Here is a 20,719-nt window from a genome sequence, read left to right on the forward strand (position 1 = left end):
AAATTATAGAGCAGGTCCTATATCTGTCCTATACATTCCCTATATCTGTCCTATACCTACCCTATATCTGTCCTATACATACCCTATATCTGTCTGCATTTGTGGCCCTGTCAATTAATTTTTAATGTTTATATCAGTGAAAACCACATGCGTGCCACTTGTATGCAGGAGGCGTAAGGCTGAGGCCCCACGTTGCATAAACACGTTGCAGCGTTTTTGTTGCAGATTTTGCTGCAGTTTATTTCAACCAAAGATTCAACCATTTAGAATCTATATTATTAACTATATGTATAATATGTACTGTTTTAGTGTCATTTTGTGCCATTTTGGTTGGTGGTGTGCCCCGGGATTTTTGAAGTGTAAAAAGTGTGCCGCGGCTCAAAAAAGGTTGAAAATCACTGGTTTAATTGTCGCAAAATGAAGTAGTCTTAAAATGGTGTGTGTGTGTGTGTGGGGGGGGGGGGGGGGGGGGGGGGCAGACACTTAGGCTGTATGGGGCCCCAAAATTCCTGATGGCGGCCCTGATCTTATTAACCTGGCTTGTGTCCATTTCACAGACATGAAGAGGGTACTGGAAATATGAGGAACCATGCCTGAAAGATGGAAACGGACAGTGCAGGGTGTTTTAACAAAACATTCTTTAATTCTTGTGAAATTGTATATTCCATATTCACATGATTTTTCCATCAGTTATTTGTATGTAGCTTTATTGTCTAGTATTTCTAATAAAATAAGAGAAACTTATTAGATAACAGAGGCGCCATAAATAGTAACATCTACATACATGAGACTGGAGAGCTGTAAGCAGCTCCTATATGAAATATTAGGGTGATGCATCATAAGGGAACACAGCATATCTGATAATACACTATTCAATAAGACATCATTAGTGTATACACATCCTAGTTCAGTGCATATTGGCCAGCAGAGGATTCAGCACATGCTAAACACATGCTAAACTGACTGAAAGCCAATCTATTTGGGCCAGTTTACAGCATTCTTTGAGTATATAGAGAGTATATATGTACTCCTCTGTTACCTAGCCATCTATGCTATCCTATCATAGCACTATTTATTGTGCCATTACCCTGCAGCCTTAATCAGCAGACGTCTCTGTTAATTTCCAGGCTGACAGCAATCTACTGTATAGCACAATGTGTTCCACAACTGTGCAGTCACCTTGTGCTCCGGTAGGTGGCAGTAAAGAGCCTTTCCAGGGGATTTAAATTGCCATCAGACAGATCTGAACAAGAAATAGCAGCAGAGAGCTGAGAATTACTGGGCATCACTAGCAAGGGGGACTGGGAGAGACACTGATCCTCTGTCACTCCCTGCACAAGCATATAATATAGCAGCAGCTGAAGGAGGAGCACTATCCTACATTGTGATTTAAGGAGCTCAGCTACATCCACATCCCCAGCCTGCCTGCCTTTGTGATCTTGCATGACCAGGAGCAGATTTCCAGAAAGGGATTGTGTCTACACTTTCAGCCTTTCGTGTCGGAAGGATGTCAGTTCAGTGGGTGACAGCAGTGTTCTTCCTGGGTGTTGGCTGCAGTGTCCTCACCACAAAAGGTAAGAAGGCTCAGCACTGAGCAGGAGCTCTGGGAGTTTCTTGTTGACCAGTTCTCCTGTATAAAATGCTTGTAAGATCATATGAACCATGTCCAATATCCTATTCATTCAGTTACTCTGCATGCTGTGCTACTTTTGGAGGATTGCAATGTGTTATCTGGCAGCTTATGGGATCCAGGTTGTTCTAGAAATCTCATTTATTGTGGCTCTCAAGGTTATTATAGGGAGCAGCAGAGAAGTCAGCTATAGTAGCCTTTTCTAGTTTTATTGGAATAAAGTCCTGACTGTTTGTAAACTGGACTCCTGTCTGTTGTGTAATCGAGAATGATGGATGAGTATAGCAATGTGGCTTCACCTGGATTCCGCACAACACCTGGAATAGTGGAGTGGCCACTTCAGCACCAAGCTCGCAGCCTCCAGCAGGCGCTGCAAATACTCCACAAGACTCAAATCTGGAATCAGGGGCTGTCAAATTTAAGAAAGTCAACCCTTACCCTTGAAGAAGTGCAGAGATCACCCTGTTATTATTACATTAAGGTGTGGGCTGGTAAAAGTGTGATGTTTGGAGGCAAAGTTAGAAAAAGTGGCACCTTATTGATGGCACTAGCTATTGGATGTATGGATAATGTTTATTGTCAATGTTTAACCAGTTAATCACCATTCTAAGCTCAATATTTCTATGCCACAGGGATGTATAAGGCTTTATATTGTCTTTTTGCACATTGATTTATTAAAAACCTATAGTGGATGTATGTTGTTTTTTTATCATTAGATAGGGAGTTAAAGGGGTTTGATTGACTTTTAATGGTTTACTAGGGCTGAATCCTCTAAAGTAACACAAGATAATGTCTGTGCTTTATGTACTGGTATCTAGAAAGGTTTCAGATTGAAAGGTGGCAGATTAGCAAATATTCTGGATTATCAGATGGTCACAGAAAAGTATATAAGACTTACTTTTTAACTGATGATAAAATAGAATGGTTTTTTTTTACAGTTTTTATAAATCTATTTTAATTCTTAAAATGTAATATATTGGTTCATCACTCTAATGACTGGCAAGAATGACTTAGTGTATAGACAGATTATATTCTTGGCTTTTCATAGTCCATAGGGTACAATTACTCTATAAGCGTCAGTCATGATAAAGTGCCGCTCATAGTAAGGCTTCTTACATAAGTAACTCATACAGTAATGCATAGTAGTGATGATGGGACATACAGTCTAATCTATTATACTCAGCCTTAGATAGCAACTTCTAGGGAACAGATTACATGCAGACGCACAACAAGTGGAGATTTGTTAGACTGTAGTGTCAGGGTCCCATTGAAATGGGCTGATGTCGTACACAGACGTACGGTGAACATGGAACTTTGTCTCTATTATATGCTTGGTTTGCTTATATTGTATGGTTTGAGTTTGCAGACTGAAGTACAGTGCACTGAGTCATAATAAAATCCCAAGAATAATGAAATTATTAATAGCAAGATAAATTCCACCCTTTACAACTTGTGTCTTGACCTTTAAGAATGTTGGTTTATGCTTTCCCACTTGCCGGACCATTTTAATGCTCTTACGTATATGATATGTTCATGAATCTACTTTATTGCCTAGTCAGTCCTGCCTAGCATTACTTACCGCTATAAGGATATGACAGCCCACATGAGTTTTAATAAGAGAGAGATTAGACATCTGAGTGCTCGGTGCCAAGTGTTGCTCTCTGTTAATATGATGGGATTAAATATTATTAGAGAATATTCTAAATACCACAGGTACAGGGAATATTATATAGTTGATTGATGGTGACGGGCTATAACATCAAATACCTGGACACAGTCTAGTTTTCACTAGTCTGTATCCTTCCAGAATCTATTATGCAAAATAATACAATGATGTGTCATCCGATTAACCTTTATAACGTACCAAAATGAAGTATTTGTACATGGAATTATGGATATATGTGATATATTACATGCATAGACATGATTTTTCACACGATGCATAGGTCAAACCCCTTGTAACAATGGCTACAAAGTCAACAAATTCCAAGTTTTCATATGTAACACACATACCTTTTTACTCACATTTACTATGTACAACTTAGAAACCATCAGCAAGTTGCTGTCGACGGATCTTAATGAAATTCTATTTGATTATTAATTGTTAAACTGATACTCCAGTCATGAGAAGTGTATCACCTATCCACTGTGCAGGTAAACTGTAAGATCGGTGGGATCACCAGAATGGGGGCCTCAATATAACTGGAACACCAATCCAGCCTGACAGTAGTAGTTCTGCTCAAAGGCTATGGAGCTGATGGAGGCAGCCAAGGAAAATGCTAGGGGTGCAGTTGATCCACCAGTTAATATCGGTACAGTGGGTATATGATACTTGCTCTTACCTGGAATATCCCTTTAAGTGTCAGATAAGTCACAGCATCACTTTGTTGCCAAATGTGACATTCGCCCATTCCTACAGGGCTGTTGAGTGTGATCACAAAACTACAACTCTTAGTATGTCCTGACTACTGCTAGGAGTTGTAGTTTTGCAACAGTTATCGTGTCATACTGAACCTTTGTCTGGAAAACGACTCTTATTGTCCTGTCAAAATGATAGACACCTGGTCAGAACCCTGTGGATCCCATGCTAAGTCAGAAGGGTCCATTGGGCACCATTGGTGTTTATCATGCAGTAGGGCTGTAGTTTACATTCACAATAGTTTCCGGATGTGAGCAGAGCCTTAATATGTTCCCATTTGACTGTAGCCTGATACACATTATGCTGTTGGGAATATTATGTTATAAGAGAAATTATCTCCCACCCCATTTACCTGAGACCACCGAATATGGTAAATGTAATATCTCTGGCTTTTAATGTATAAGTGGATATTCTGCCTCATATGCATATATTGATGACAGCTCGGAGAGTCGATCCTGGAAAGTCGCTCTGCTTCAGTTTTAATTTGATGTGCCGGCTGTGTCGGTGATGGAGATTTATCCTATAATGCTTGATTAAAGTCTTATAAGCCTCCAATATTTGCTTTGTGCTTATTTTATTTGCTTGTATCAATGGCTGGTAGTAACATGATAATGTATTTTGTTTGTGAATGTCTATAAAGAGACAATTTAGGTTCTACATAGTAAAGAACGCTAAATGTGACAGGCTGTGTCTATCTACTGTACAATACTGTATGGATTTTTAGGCACTTATACAGGAATTTTACCTTGGGGACCCCTTAATAAACTGCTAAAGTAGTAGTTTCATTGCCTTTAAATCTGAATATGATGCCAAAAAGGATATGGATCAGTGCAGCTATTTTTTTGTGGTGTGGACTGCGCCTGTCCCCGTCGTGAGAGTGTTAACTTAGCATTGTTCATTTTGTTACATTTTATCATGTGTTATGATGTACTTGCACCATGTTATATGCTTTACACTTTAGTTGGTACAGGTCTTTCTGTGGCCGGTGTTCTAGACCTTTCTGGAGCTGGCTATGGGAATGGCTACCTATTTAAAGGGCCCTTCTTGTGCTCTCAGTGAGTGGGCCAACATGGAGGTCAGCTAGGATGGAGGACTGCCTGTTGACACTGTTTATAGGGTGTACTCTGGCTGATATTGGTTATAGGAGGGCAGCCTTGGGGCGTAACAAGCTTGAGAGTACATTGGACAGCTTGGATAGCCTAAGAGATAAAGTCTCCTCCTTGCCATAACATTGGCATCTGGTTCAGAGAACTTGACAACCTAAGACACTGACGGGTAAGAGGACGAGTCCTCCATTTACAAACGTGCGTTTGTGCGTTCTGTTGTGACATACAGTCTTTCATACTTGACCTAAGTATTGTCCCAATGTCCTGTACAGATGTAACCAGGCACTGGCTACTACTTGCTAGTGTCAGGATGGTAGAAATATGACTGCTCCACTGTAGCTTGCAGCACACTCCTCTATGCGCCGCCTGCTGCTGTCCCTGACCTTTCTTTGGCCAAGCTACTACCAAGACACCCACACCTACAGGTCGTTTGAAACCCCTGAAGGATGCAGACACTCTCTTCTTCATTGAAATCCTCATAATTTTCACTCTGACCTATAAGCCTAATAATAACCTAACACTCACCAATTCTGTAGGGGCTTTCTTTACAGTACTCACCTGATATAATAGAAGGTATCACATCTTTAGATAACCACTGACCCATCATTGCATACACTACTGAATGTAGATGATACCACAGCTTATCTGCTGCTCCACCCTGCACGGAGCAGACCTCAGTGAGCCGGATCTAGTATATTGCTGCCCATGGTCATGACTGTGTGGGCTGTCTTGGCCCTGGAAGCTTAGACACACACTCACAGTCCCATCATGTCACTGGTATGCTAAACTGACTGAAAATATTGAAACCCACAGTGTCGGACAATTTTCTCTTCTTTCATGTCACTATACTTGGATATACCTTATTGTCTGGCTTCTTTTGATGATATTGAAACAAACAGAAGAATTAGTCCAAGAAGGAGAGTGCGTTAAAGTGTAATTTTATAGTATGCTATAAAGCATATCACTAAATGCTGTTAACATAGCAGACAAGAAGCTCGGGCAAGATGGCCGCCCCTATAATCATGTACAAAGTATAGAATACAAAATCAACCATAAAAAAACAAACAAAAAAAAAAAAACAGATTAGAAAAAAGTGATATTCAGTGCGTCTTTCACGATCTGTGCCCCAGGTGAAGAGCTATCGGTGCCAGTACCGTAGCGTTTCACCTTCCTCACAGCAGCACCTATAGCACTGTACTGTGAGAACAGGGAGGAACTGTGAGGAGAGGGAGGGGGCGTTCCTCCCCGCTCTCACAGTACAGCGCTATAGGCGCTGCTGCGAGGAAGGGCGTTCCTGACTGACTGTCAGGAAAGCCTTTCTGATGGTGAAGAGCTACGGTACTGGCACCAATGGCTCTTCACCTGGGGCACAGATCATGAAAGCTGACAGTGAGCTGAATTCAGCGCACTGTCTGCATTCTAGCGGTGTATTAAACCGCATGTGCCCCAAGTGATGAAAGGTCCTCTTTAAGGGTATGTTCACATGGTGGAAAGTGGTTTCCGACATGCAAACTTCCGTGTGGCTAGCAGTGCATCGGCATTCTGTTATGGCATTCCATTCTGCTTCTGTTTAGGCCTGAATAAATGGGCCTAAACAGGACTATGTTTTGAGCCGTGGATGCCGGAATCCGTGGCAAGATAGTTAATGTCGCTTAGTTTTTCCACTACTAGCTAGCGGAATAAAAAGTGAACGGCTCCCATTGAGGTCAATGGGAACCGTTTTTGTAGGCGGATTTTGAGGCAGATTCCGCGTCAAAATCCACTGCCAAAAACACTCCATGTGAACATACCCTAAGGGTCCATTCACACAGAGGAAAATGGTGAAGAATTTGGTGTGGAATTTCAGTGCTGAAAAAAAAGCCTCCCATTGACTTCAATGGGTTCCTTTTTCTGCTAGCGGAATAAAGAGCTAGCAGAACCCATTGAAGTCAATGGAAGGCTTTTTTTTCAGCGATGAAATTCCACACCAAATTCATTACCATTTTCCTCCGTGTGAATGGACCCTAAGGGTTGTCCACAGGTGGTGTCTGACATTGCCATTACAGACACAGCACACGGTGGTTGGATCTCCAGTAAAGCAGAACTTATCCCCTATCCTGCGAATAGAGGATACATATCTGTGATGGGACAACCCCTGTAAGTGAACAATGTTGCGGCTGAGCAATCACTATCAGCCTGTAGACAGATATGGTGTTGTTTATGGAGGGAAGCTGATGTGTTTTTCCGAACCTGATTTGAGATTATCATTGCATATGGACTCAAAACCCTTGATATTATTATACAAGGGCAGCCAAAATACAGTACAGCAATGTCTTATTGGTATTGTACTTTTTCTTGCTATTTGTTTCTGGTTCTGTGCACTAGTAATTCATGTATGAGTCCTAAACAGACGTTTGGTGTGTGTCAGTTTTATGTATCCTCAGGCTATTGACATTGTGGCTGGGTATATTTCCTGAGGCCTCGGAATATCAGTATATTCCAATATCCAGCACCCCAAAGAGAATCTTAAAGCTTACAGTATTTGTAGTTGTTCTGCTTCTATTAATGAACTGCCCACAGGCTACCACTAAATAAGTGCCAGCAAAAGCCACTTCTATTCCAAACAGGGTGCTTTAAATATAGGGGGTGAAGAGGTACCACGGTATGAGGCACCAGTAGGCACTGCGGTATAATATACTCTATAGCTTTGCAATCATTTATCCAAAATCTGTACAGATAGACTATTGAGGTATATGGAGGTAAAGAATCTTTCTATATATATCCCCAGATTTCTATGTGAATAGTGTAGGTGCTGCTATGGATAGTGTAGAAATCCTTGCAGAGCTTTGTGCATATCAATCTATTGATCTATTGCAAGCCATTAGACATTTGCCAGTCAAGTAAGGTATCGTGGGATCTACATGCAGTAATAAGTCAATACAGAGCAGAGGAGAAGGATTTGATGCATGACACCATTTTTCACTCTCACTTGTTTCAGAAGAAGAAATAGTAACTCATATCTGGGACAGATTATTAAAATCCAGAGGGTTATGTCAGCATAAACTATTAAATAGAAAGTGACAGACAGGCAAAGTTTCTGTGTCTGGTTAGGATGGAAACTACCATAGAAGATGATACATATCTTACATGAAGAACGTATAGTATTTACTAAACCTTTAATCAGATGTTTGCATGGGTCAGATGTACAATGGTAGCAGCGAGTTTGTTATTCGGTGCAACGTATTATGGGTTTTTAGAACCCTACTATAGTACGGTATATTATGTGAACCGCCTACATTATTCTCTTCCTATCACCAGAATAATCTGCAAACTTTGGCTATTGATGATACCGTTTTGCCTTCACCCGCACAGCATGGAGTTGCATGTGCTTTTGTAGTCATTGAAAGTTCCTTGCCTGAAATGCTCATTTTAGCGGTTTTGAAGTACCTTCCATTGTTTCTAGCACATAAAATAGGCTTTTCATCATTTTTGCTTCCATGTGTCAGTTTTGGTGCAGCCATTAATCTGTGCTGCCAGGGTGGGCTCTGCACAATATCACGTTTCTTCCCTCTCTGACAGGTAACACTATAGTCCCTTCTTATTCCTCTGTAGAAGGCGTCTCAGCTTTACTGCCTTGCTACTGGAAAGTCTCCAGACAAGCACAGTAAAAAAAAAAACTATTAATATTACTATGCAAAGACCTGGCAGTGAGGGAGTGACTGGGCATGTGCGACCACCAGCACTCAGCTCTTTAGGCAGACTCTAAACACTAGGTGGTGCCATGTTCTGTAAATATATATCACAACTTTTTTTGCTGGATTTTTTTCTTTTTAATAATATTCATTTTTTATGATCTCTACAATGCATGTTATCATACATAGGGGTATAAAGTCTGGATATATAGTTTTTTTTCCTGGAGGCTGGGGAAGGCGAAAAATAAAAAAAGTTTCTCAGGTCGCTGCCTGGTCCTGCAACGCCCCAGGGCTGTTCTGCTGCAAATCCTCACTGCATGTGACATGAGGAAATAACAGGGCCTAAGGAATGGACCAGGGACAACACAGGTGACATCCCAAGTCAGTTCTTTAAACCGCAGTGGCGAGGACTTATATCAGAACAAGCCTTGGGGTGCCACTGGACTGAACGGTGGTCAGGGACGCTGGAGCACCAGGGACACGTAAAAAAATAATAATAAATAAATATATATATATATATATATATATATATATATATATATACACATTATATAATTATCCTTTTACATCTTCCCTGGCCTTCAGAAATTTTTTTTATTTCCTGGACAACCCATTTAAGTGTCAAGTTCAGCCAGTTATATCAGTAATCTTAAAGAGGTTTACCATGAATATGACCATATTTACATTTGAAGACAAACGTTTATCATAAATAATTACAAATATTTCTTATTTTTAAAGATTTTCTTTAGTTATCTTATTGCTACAACTAAGATAGATAAAGAAAATCTTTAAAAAAAATTACTTATAGTTGCAAAGATATTTTGCTTTTAATTGTCAAGAAATTTAAATATGGTTATAAACCCTATATACCATTAAAATGAGAGCATAAGTGACTTTATTTAACAAGGTTCATTTCATAGGTTGTAATAAAGCTCTTCTTCGCTCTCCATCGCTCTCCACCTCAGTTCTGCTATGGTTAATATTATAGGAATTCTCCATTGCTGTATTCCCTAGCCAATCAGAGTGTCCGCTGTCACTGGCAGGCGGCAGCTAATTAGTGACAGGGTCACGGCCTCCTGTACATAACATACGTTACAAGGCTCTGCTGGGTTTTATTCACCTTATGCAAGTATATAGTCAGTCTGAGATGTCATCTTTTCATCTGAGTCTATAACATGTGTGATCAGCAATGCAGAATTACAGTCTGTTACTAATTCTCCAGGCAGAAATGTTTCTAAAGATCTTTAATGTCTGCAAATCATTTTTAGAATATTTCAAAATATTTTGAACAGAAAAAATATAACACATAAGCAGATGTGAAAGAACTAATTCCCTGCACTATTTATCATACATCATAGATGTTTGCTCTATATAGTATGGATCATAGTCATAATCAAATTGCAACTAAGTGAGCTATGAATAATTGATAGAAAGCTGGCCATAGACATAATATCTGTCAGCAAGGCTGCCAAGTAAATAGAGCCCGCTGCAGTTCCCTGCACAGCCAGGTGTTGAGGAGCATCACTGTGCATGACACCCTTTATTCTTCGGATTGTAGGGGTCCAAAGGGTCACATTTGGTCAGGTATCCTACCCTAGTGATATGTCATCACTTTATAAGATGGGTTATATCAGCCTAATGGAGAGATAGGCTCAAACTATTCCAAGTCTGGATGGTTTAAATCATAGATTGTAAGCTCTTGCGAGCAGGGCCCTCAGTCCCATTGTATGAAATGACTTTCTTTGTAATGCATCTTTCTGTCTGTATTTGAAGCCTACAAATTGTACAGCGCTGCGGAATATGTTGGCGCTATATAAATAAAATTTATTATTATTTATTATTAAATGATTGGAAATTTAAAAATGCTAAGATATGATATGGGCTAAGATAAATAGCAATAGTCTATAAAAACTTAGCACATTATAATAATAAATTAAATTTTGATTTTTAATGTAAAAATATTCCTAACCATCCACAACAGTGAGATCACATTCATTGTGTAGGTTCTCACCAACCATAAAAAATAAAAAAATGAGAATAAGAGTTACCTGGAATGGAGCCCCCTCTTTCCCTGGCTCCATAGCAAGTGCATGAGCAAGCTTGGGGAATGTAATAGGGATTTAGTAACCTGACTGCATAAGATTGGGGAACCATAACAGCATGTGGGTGAGGGGCTATAGGGAGCAGATTATGTAAGAGCCAGAAGAGGTAGTTTAACAGAAGAAGTAGACCAGAAGAATGGGGATGGAGTTTTAACAAATCTTTGACATTGTAGTTTTCAATAATATCTACAGGCAGTAGAGAGACCCTTGTTTGCTAAACCACTCCTGTTTGCACAGGTAAAAACAGGTCACACTGTGATCACATGACTTGTTGAAGATAGGGAGAAGCAGGACAAGGAAAAAAATATTGAGGGGTGGTCTTTTAGACAATATAATGAGTCAAAAAAGTCACTGGTGTAACACCTCTGCCTGTTCGTAAAAAGGTTGTAAAAACTAAAGATACATAAGAATTACCATTCAGTATTTGCTTCTCTGGCAAATATTTATAGTCTAGTGTAAGTTTCCATTGTCTTACTGTTATTAGTAAGGGTTGGTTCACATCTGCATCCGGGGAGAGTTTGCATGGAAACCCCCCGAACAGAACACAAATGCAATTGCAAGCGCTGTGCTGTAAAAGCGCATGGACCTTATAGACTATAATGTGGTCCGTGTGCTTGCCGTGCGCTGCCTGCACGAATCATGCGGACCGGAAAGTAGATTGGGAAGTACTTTCCTGTCCGCAAGATCCCTGCAGACATCTGCCAATAAGCACACGGACCCCATTATAGTCTATGGGGTCTGTGTGCTTTTACAGCAAAGCGCTTTGCACTTGCATTTGGTATTCCGTACGGGACGCGGGGGGGGGGGGGGGGCATGTGGACTCCCCCGGACATAATCCAAACACTGATGTGAACAGGGCATGAATCACTATCTCATTACAAGTGGAAATTCAGAATGAGACGTAAGTTCTGAAATCTGTGGATCCTTTTATTCTTCACGAAACATAAGTAGTCCATTAAATGGATAATACAGTACATTATACTGTAAGTATTCATATAGGGTGGATTTATGCTGATAAATGATATTTCATGAATAATTGCAGTGCATTACTGGTTAAACCACTGACACCAATAATAACAACTATAGTAAACATAATATATTGAATATAACAACATAGTAAAAAAATTATAATAATATTTTAGGATGTCCTATTGGGTTAAAATGTTATGGATGATGCCTACGCAAAGCAGTCGTAGATCAGTACATATGTATTTCTGTTCTTGCTTTAAAAATGTTCACGCTGACTGCAAACAAATTGTTAGTTCTAAACTCCAGTTCCTCCTACACTGTTTAAGTACATAGTGCTATATACATGTAATATACTGTGCGTGATTTCTATGTATTATGTAAAATGTATATAATAAAGTCATTCTTTTCAGCGCCCGTGTCTGTAGAACAGAATATAATACGCAATAGCTGTATATGCCAGTTGGCTCATTTCAGCAATGGGTTTGCCGTGTCACATGTCGTTTAATATTGTCCAAGGGTGACAATCATAAACCCCATCTTCACAGCTTTGAAGGAGACTATCCCTTCAAACATATGTTGATTTCTTCTCTTTTGTAAGTAAACAAATTATTAGAGCAGCAAGGAAGGAGAAGACGTGAAGACTGTGATAATAATTAGGTCCCATGGGAAGCTGTGATGTATCAGGGCTCATATGGTAAATTGGTTGTGCCTTCCTCCTGTTTTCTTCTCGCTCCTAGGTTGGCATAGAGCTGTGTAGACATATCATGAACTGCATAGTCAGTAGCATAGTTACAGCAAGAGCTGTCCAAGGTTTCTAATCATGCAGCCTGTGATGGGAAACACATTGTGAGAAAAACACAGGACATATGAGGGGTTGTCGAAAAATTGAACAGAAAGATATGACACATGCAGAGAAAATGGTAACAGTCACATGTCATCTCATATCACAAACACATCTATTAGACATAAACTGCTTCATTCTGCCTAGTGACACTCTATATACCATGGTAGTTGCTGGAGAGGGGACTAAAATACCTGCAAAATATATAAAATTATAGACAGACAGACAGATAGATAGATAGAGTGGCCGTACATACAGTAGATACATGTAGCATATCCTTTGTGACACAATATCACAAAGTATTTATTAGGAAAGCTAATAAATGTGTGACACACATAACTGGACATATCAAGAGGAAAGTTAAGGATGAACACCTTTGTATGTGAAACAGATGTCCCCAAAGTATGGCATAGTACAGTGGCATCTGCCACCTAAAAGCACATACATATCGTTACTGGCTACTATTGTACAGAATACCTACTATGCAAATTCCATCTTCTGTTTTGTGTTATACTAATGTATACAGATCAGATGGGGTAAAAGGGACAGTTTTTTGCCCTCCGGCAGATTTATTGATCTATTTACTATGTACTACTTTGTGGGTATGTTGATTATACAGCCTGACCTCCAATAGCGGTAATAGGTAATTGAATGCATATCAGTGAGAGACCAGGTTAGGACATTATCCCTGTCTTGTGGCATCAGTACTGTACAATATATACATTACTATGGTGCTGTGACCTTACTCTGTGCACATTGTCTGTAATGTATCATCCCTGTGGGTATTATCTTTGTACTGTGACATCAGTTTCTACCTAAATCCATTTCCATGACAGCATTTTGTACCTTGTAATATGTGAATTATTTGAGTAGTGTGACATGCGTGTAATTTTTTTTTTATAATATAACACGACTATGTGCATTATCCTACTCTGTGACTTCACTGTTTGCATTGTCCCTAAGCTGTATCTTTGCTGAATGAAATATCCATGTATTGTGAAATAACTGTATACATTATCCCTGGACTATATCACTTTTTGCACAAATTGAAGACTGTCTTTTAATTTTTATTTTATTTTTTTTTATTTTTTCATTTCTGGCCTTGTTCCTGAAGTTAATCAAATTGGAGTGGGGTCACTTTCCATAATATGCAGTGGGACATTGTTATGCCTTACTATGATCACCAACTGGAATATCCGTATCTATATAGTATGAGTCATTGGTCGGAAGCCTATATTTCCTTCGCTCCTGTGTCTCCATGATAACACATCCTCACCTTGTGTCATCTTCACCCTTTGGCCATCCACATCGCTGCCTGCATATATGCAACAATTATAGCTAGTTAGAATGGAAAAACTGCTATAACTATATATCGGGGGCATAAAGTGAGAAAGCTTAACCAATACTGTCTAATAGGTCGTGTACACTTAGACTAGGTCGTCTAAGACTACATAAGAGTGGCTCATAGTAGAAGATAAATATGGCTCAACTTTAGAACTTAACGTGCCTAATAAAATGTGGTATAAAACATGTACACCAGGCTTTTGGCACAAATTTAGGCACACGTTTGCATTTTTATTAGTAAATCTGCCCCATTTTATCTAATCATATAGCTGAAGTCTTTGCAGCCTGTCACTGTCCTCGTTCAAGCCGGTGCATTACCAATGCCAATTGTGCTCCACCATAAAGCCTATATCTAGTCCAGCTACAATTTGGCACCTACTAACTAACATTATCTATTGTAATAGATGATCATTTCCTTTAGAATTCCCTGTAAGAAATGCATTGTTTTGCTAAGGAGCAACTGACAGAATGTTGGATGTAGCAATGCTCGGCAAGGCTGAATCTCCATTGTTTCTAGCAGTAGATGCGATCATATCCATTTCACTTATCCTATTGTCTCGAATACTATCCACACAATGGCTGTCCTCGCTTTAAGCCTATGACAGCTATGCTATAATTTGTTATATCTGACACGTTTGTTTTACACTAGACAGAATTGTAGGATCTGATGCTATCGCCTGCTACAGTGTTTGTTGAATTTAAGCCTTAAACTGTTAAGAATATGGATGATAGTTCATTATTTTGTGTAGCCGTCCTCCGAATGTTATTCTTCGTTCAGCATGGAGATATATCTCAGGTGGAATCTAGCAATGTTTCTTTTTAACGGCTGGCAGTAAAGATTTGTCTATGTTCCAGCCCTGGAAAATGACACAGTAAACTTGTGTGGAGGACTCGGTTACTGTAAATATTAGGTGCATTGATGCCAAAGTGATATATTTAATGCACAGCACAAGAAATAATTGAAGTCGTTTTTAATAACTATAAATGTGGATTGTGGAACAGGTTGCTCCTTTGTATTAGACTTGTTATATCTGGTTATTTTGTATCCATTACAAGGAACATTCTTACCTAGAACATTGGTACACTGATGCCATAGCGATCCATTTAATGCGTAGCAACACATACGGCTGTAGTTAGGTTCAATAACTGCAAGTGTGTATGATGAATTACGTTATCGCGTGCACGACTTTTTCTAAACCCACAATACTTTGCTTCCACTATAATGACTCTACATTGTTTCTTATCTATTTGTTTGTATGCTTCTTTCTTTACTTTTTATTTGATGCATAAAATTGTAAACTTCTGGTAAAAGTTGCTGTTCACATATGGGAAATGGCCTAAGAGCAGTGTCAGTTTATGTGTCGATAACTTGTACATCCGCCTTTGTTGGCATTCTTCAGAATATATTGGAGAACTGCTGAAGCAGCAAGTTCATAACATAGTAATATTGCAGGAAAATATCTAAGAGGAGGAATCCAATAAGAGAGCATAGACGCTACAGGGATTTCAAGAACTCTGAGGAGTTACACCAAATCTGGAAGATATATTTAGGCCTATATAGCAAAACTTGGAAATTGTAGTAAATTTCACAAATACTGTATCAGCAGCTTTCCTGCCGTTGTTTTGGGATTTGCTACTGACGACTGGGGAAGAAAATGCATATTAGTTTGCCTCGTAGGAAAGGTAAGGTTGTGCCGCGGTTATATCTGTGACGGATTGTTGCTAGAGTAGCTCAAGGCCAAGTCAAGGTCAGACTGGCCTTACCATAGTACCAGAGAATTTTTCGATGGGCTTAGGATCTGACAAAGTAATAGTCCCCTAAGGTTACTGGAGGTGAAACTGAATTTAATCATTTGTCACTCATGTCTATGAGATGATTCAAAAATAATCTGCTGTACGTGACCTTGGATGATGTGTCCTGTGTGCTCAATAATGAGAAAAAAGTAAAATTAAAGGGAACATGTCACTAGGATTTTCACCACTAAATCTACAACACTGTTAGGTAGGGTATGAAATAGCATTTTAACTTTCCCTCTGCTATGTGTAAGAGAATTGCAATAGTAACAATTCCCCAGTAGCTGCTGGTGAATCCTGGGGAGGGGCACAATAGACAGTGAGCCCTAAGGTGAATTCCCATGACTGTCCCTTGCTGCTTACCAGTCCTATCCTAAGCAATAGGCGGCAACTGGTTGATGGGCCCTTCTTATATAAGTGACAACACAGAACGGAGACAAGACAAACAATAACAAAGGGAAGTCAGCTAGCCAAGGGTCCAGGACCAGTCGAGCAACACAGTACAGAATCGAAACCCAAGAGAGTGGTCAAAGGGTAAACCAGAGGTTAGAGGTCAGTAATACAATAGTATCAAAAGAGGAGCTTAGCAGGGACAAAGTCAATAGCCAGCAAGTCTGTGTGGGCTGATGACCTGTATATAGGAAGCCAAAGACCAGCCCTAGGCTTGATTGGAAGACAGTCTGTCAATCACACAGGCAAGACTAGAATTAACCATTTCATGAACAGAGGGAAACAAGGTGCAGGAGATGGGTGTGGTAGAAATTCAATTACAGAGATAGAGCAGTGTTCACACAGTACAACGAAAAACACTAAGCAAAGAATCAAACTGAACTCACCTCCTGCGCCGGATGCCCAGACCCCACACCGATCAGCTGTTTTGGGCCCTGAAGTTGCATACAAGATATAGAGAAAGAAGTCACTCTTCCCCTATTCAAATAAATGGGAACAGGGCTGTGGTTCCCCAGAATCGCCATTACAGTGTACGTCTCTGTACACTGCTTACAGTCTGTATACTGTAGCTGTGGCGCTGGGGAATTGCAACTCTGCTCCCATTCACTTGAATGGGAGAAGAACTGCTTCCAGCCATATATGGTTTCTGGTGGCCTAAATAGCTGATTGGTACAGGATCCAGGATTAGGATCCCAAGTAATCTATTAATGATGACTTACTTATCCTGTAGTGGGTCATCAATATCCAATTGAGAATGGGAGGTACAGATACAACTCCCAGTATCCCAACTTCTGTAGGATATAGATGTAGCCCTAGTGAATTTGTAAAGCTGAGATTCTCATTTTCAAAATAACACCAGAACAAAGGTTCTAGGTAGTGCAGAATACAACATATTGACACCAAAAGTGTACCCCCCCTTCCCCCAGCCTCTCAGTGTGACTCTTCTCATCACAGTACAGGCCGGTCTGACACATCGCAACTAACTTACATATACACCTCTGAGGTGATATTTATAGGTAAACGGGGGTTTTAACTTGCTAGAGGGAGACTAAAAAAGAATATTTTTACCCTCCTGACAGTGCTGTGGGTGTATTGGTTTAGATGTTCTTGAAAGCACAACATACACAGCTTATGTATATCGATGGATTGAATTGATATGTTGTCGCCATGTTTTTGTGGTACTCTGGTTTCTACTCTCATTCCAGTTGACACTAATATGTTATCTAGCTTCCTATGAAGTTGACTCTAGTGTTTGCCTGAGATATGGACTAATGTTAGTGGGGAGATTAAGCAATTCTGGTGTAATTTCTAACAAAAAATGTTAACCATGACTTGCACAACATTTATCAAGTATTTTAGACACTTTTTGGACACAATTATGACTTAAACAAAAAGGGTGTGGCTTATCACAACGTGGGTGTGGCCTAAGTTGGTTCACTGTGCACCAAATATGCACCACAATTCTAGCGTATATTTTGCCCTAATGTAAGGTAACTAATAAGTGGTGTAAAGTAAGATTAAACATTGACTTATCAAACAACCTTAGACTCTTTGATAAATCTAGTGGAGTTCAAAACTGTCTAGAATTGTCTAAAGTTTAAGAAGTATTAGTAAACCTGCCCCAATCTGTGTAAATGCTGTAGCCCTGAATATGTTGTTGTATCCATCACTACCTCAGCTTGAATTTGGGTAAGGACTTCAATTTGTCATTAAACCAACTGACCCTTTGTTCACATCTGCGTTTGGTAATCTGTTTAGGGAGTCCGCATGGGGACCCCCCAAACGGAATACAAAACGCATCTGCAAGCGCTGTGCTGTAAAAGCACACAGACCCCATAGACTATAATGGGGTCCGTCTGCTTGCTACACACTGTCTGCACGAATCATGCAGAGAGGAAAGTAGATTGTGAATTATTTTCCTGTCCGCATGTTCTGTGCGGACACAGTGCGGACACAGCGTGGAGAGCACACAGACCCAATTATAGCCTATGGGGATCCGTGTGCTTTTACTGCACAGCGCTTGCAAATGCATTTGGTATTCCATTCAGGGAGATCCCCATGCAGACTCCCCTGAAAGGAATACCAATGCAGATGTGAACCAACCCTTACAATATCACGTTTCATGTTAGCAAAACCCTTGACAGGATTAAATGCACAACAAAATAACTGTGTCACTACACATAGACACATAGGGTATAGTCATCTTGTGATAAAGTGTCAGGAAATCATGTTGTTTCCAAAAGCAGGTTATCTTGTATCACTCATCTCAGAAGATGAGGAAGAGCATATAGTATGTTGCCTAGTCACCCAAAATGATGTTCTGGCATACAATTCCCATAAACCAAAAAACTGGTTTGAGTTATAAATTCCAGTCTAAGTCCTCCCCGCTCTCCAGCTTGTCCGCAGTCAAAGAAAACGGTACAAAAGCTACAGAATGTGGCATTGTGGCACATTTTTGGCCATACAAAGGGCCTTACACCAAAGCTACACCACATTATCATACATCTAGACCAGAAAACTGGCATAGATACATTACTAAATTCCCCCCATACATGAATACATATTTTATATACACATGTGATATTATACAGTCTTGTTTTGATCCCATCTTATAGCTTTGCTTTGTTCATTGTATGATTCTCAGCTCAGTATATAGCTATATCCATAAATAATCTATCCATGTGCCAGAATGTTTCACCTATAGGGTCACAGAGTGCTAAGAGCTCCCTTGTTTGGGGATTTGTTCATTCATTTACAGTAATATGGCAGGGGTATAAAATCAGATTGTCTACCCAGTTACGACTGGGTATATTTTTATCTCATAGGAAAATATGGGTCACATATGTGAGAGCATGTTCTCCATCATATACTGTACAATCTCTACATTCCCCTATATCTACAGCTGCTCTTTATGATTTTCATGTTAGTTGTTCCTTTAGCTTCGCCAAGTAGTTTTCTCATGGGCTGATTTGCCACATTTGCTTTTGTAGGTTATCTTCATTGAAATGATAATAAAATAATGTTTAACTTTCAGTTCCTTGCCCTAAATATACTGTATTAGCAAGCTCTTGGGTCTGGCACTGTGTATTCTCATTGACCACTAGAGGGCAGTTGAGAACAGTCAACAGCTCCTTCTTTTGCTTCAGCGTTTTCAGTTCACAGACCCAGTTTATGTTGCTTTTAAAAACTTATTAAAATTGGGCTGTGAACAAATTCGGTTGAAAAAAAAAACACATTTAAAAGATTGCAATCATGGAGCGGTTCACTAGTATTTTACTCATTACATTAAATCAATGTGTATAGTGACAAGTACTTAATGCTTGCTGAAGTCAGACCTTACTCAGGGATATTATTATAGGAAACATCAAAATGGCTTTATTTCTGTATTGAACATCTCCACAGTGATAGATGAGGATACATGGACCGTAGGTGCCTGTCACTAAACATACAGATCAATACGCATTTCAATTACTTTGCTTTGTGCTGTATACATTACACAATTCAGTCTAGTTAGTGTAAAATGAAATTGTATCCTGCACATGGTAGAATAAGACATGTTTCCGATCAACTGCAGATAGGGACACCATTAATACATTTTATACTTAGAAATAGCAATGGTTTTTGGGTTACTCTATTAAAGGGGGTAGAAAGTGATTCTATTGTACACTAGTGGGAATCCAAATCTGTAACATCCTGTATATATGATATCTTATAAGAGAAATATTGACCAACACAGACACATCAGGAGGTAGCATTGATAGTGCTCCAAAATTAGAGAGTTTCAACTTCACAAATTCCCATACATTCTGATGCCACTTTATATACAAAGCCCTTTACAAGTCACTGAGACATTATTTGGAATGATGTTGTTGTAAGGGAATTGCTAAAGGAGCAATTCCTCAGTAGCTACTGGTGAACCCTTGGATGAGGGGCAGGACAAGACAGTGAGTTTTAAGCTGAAGTCCCCCTGCCCCTTCCTACTTGTCTGTCCTATCGTAAGCGCTAGGTGACAACTGGTCAACAAGCTCTTCCTAGATATATGTGATGACATAGAATGCAGAAAAAAACAAACAACAACAAAATGAGGTCAGCTAACCAAAGGGACGGTAATAATTGAGTACAAATCGGAATCCAAGAGTAGTCAAATATAAAGCCAGAGGTCAGGAATAAGAGTACAGGTAAGAAACAGCAAGAGTAAAAGCCAGCAAGCACAAGGCAATAGCAAGCACCAATGTGAATGTGAACAAACAATAAATAGGAAAGAAGAACCCGCACCACACCTGATAGGACAGAGGGAAACCAAGCTGAAGGAGATGGGTGTGGTGGAAAATCAATTACCAAAGTGAGAGAATAGGACAGTGTTCAGACAACACAAGATTTATTGATTTCCCCA

The 20,719-nt window shown here is 39.7% G+C and overlaps 1 protein-coding gene across 2 annotated transcripts in view; it reads left to right on the top strand.

Moving 5' to 3' along the window:
* The first annotated feature begins 1,276 nt into the window (after positions 1-1,276).
* Positions 1,277-20,719, top strand: part of CLSTN2 (calsyntenin 2) — a 722,481-nt gene continuing 703,038 nt past the window's right edge. For both annotated transcript variants that reach the window (XM_075268865.1, XM_075268867.1), the window contains exon 1: positions 1,277-1,574. In XM_075268865.1, coding sequence (XP_075124966.1) covers positions 1,508-1,574 — 67 coding nt within the window. In that variant the 5' untranslated portion in view covers positions 1,277-1,507. The remainder of the gene's footprint in view (positions 1,575-20,719) is intronic.

The sequence above is a fragment of the Leptodactylus fuscus genome, chromosome 3, assembly GCF_031893055.1.
Source record: "Leptodactylus fuscus isolate aLepFus1 chromosome 3, aLepFus1.hap2, whole genome shotgun sequence".
Classification (NCBI taxonomy): domain Eukaryota; kingdom Metazoa; phylum Chordata; class Amphibia; order Anura; family Leptodactylidae; genus Leptodactylus; species Leptodactylus fuscus.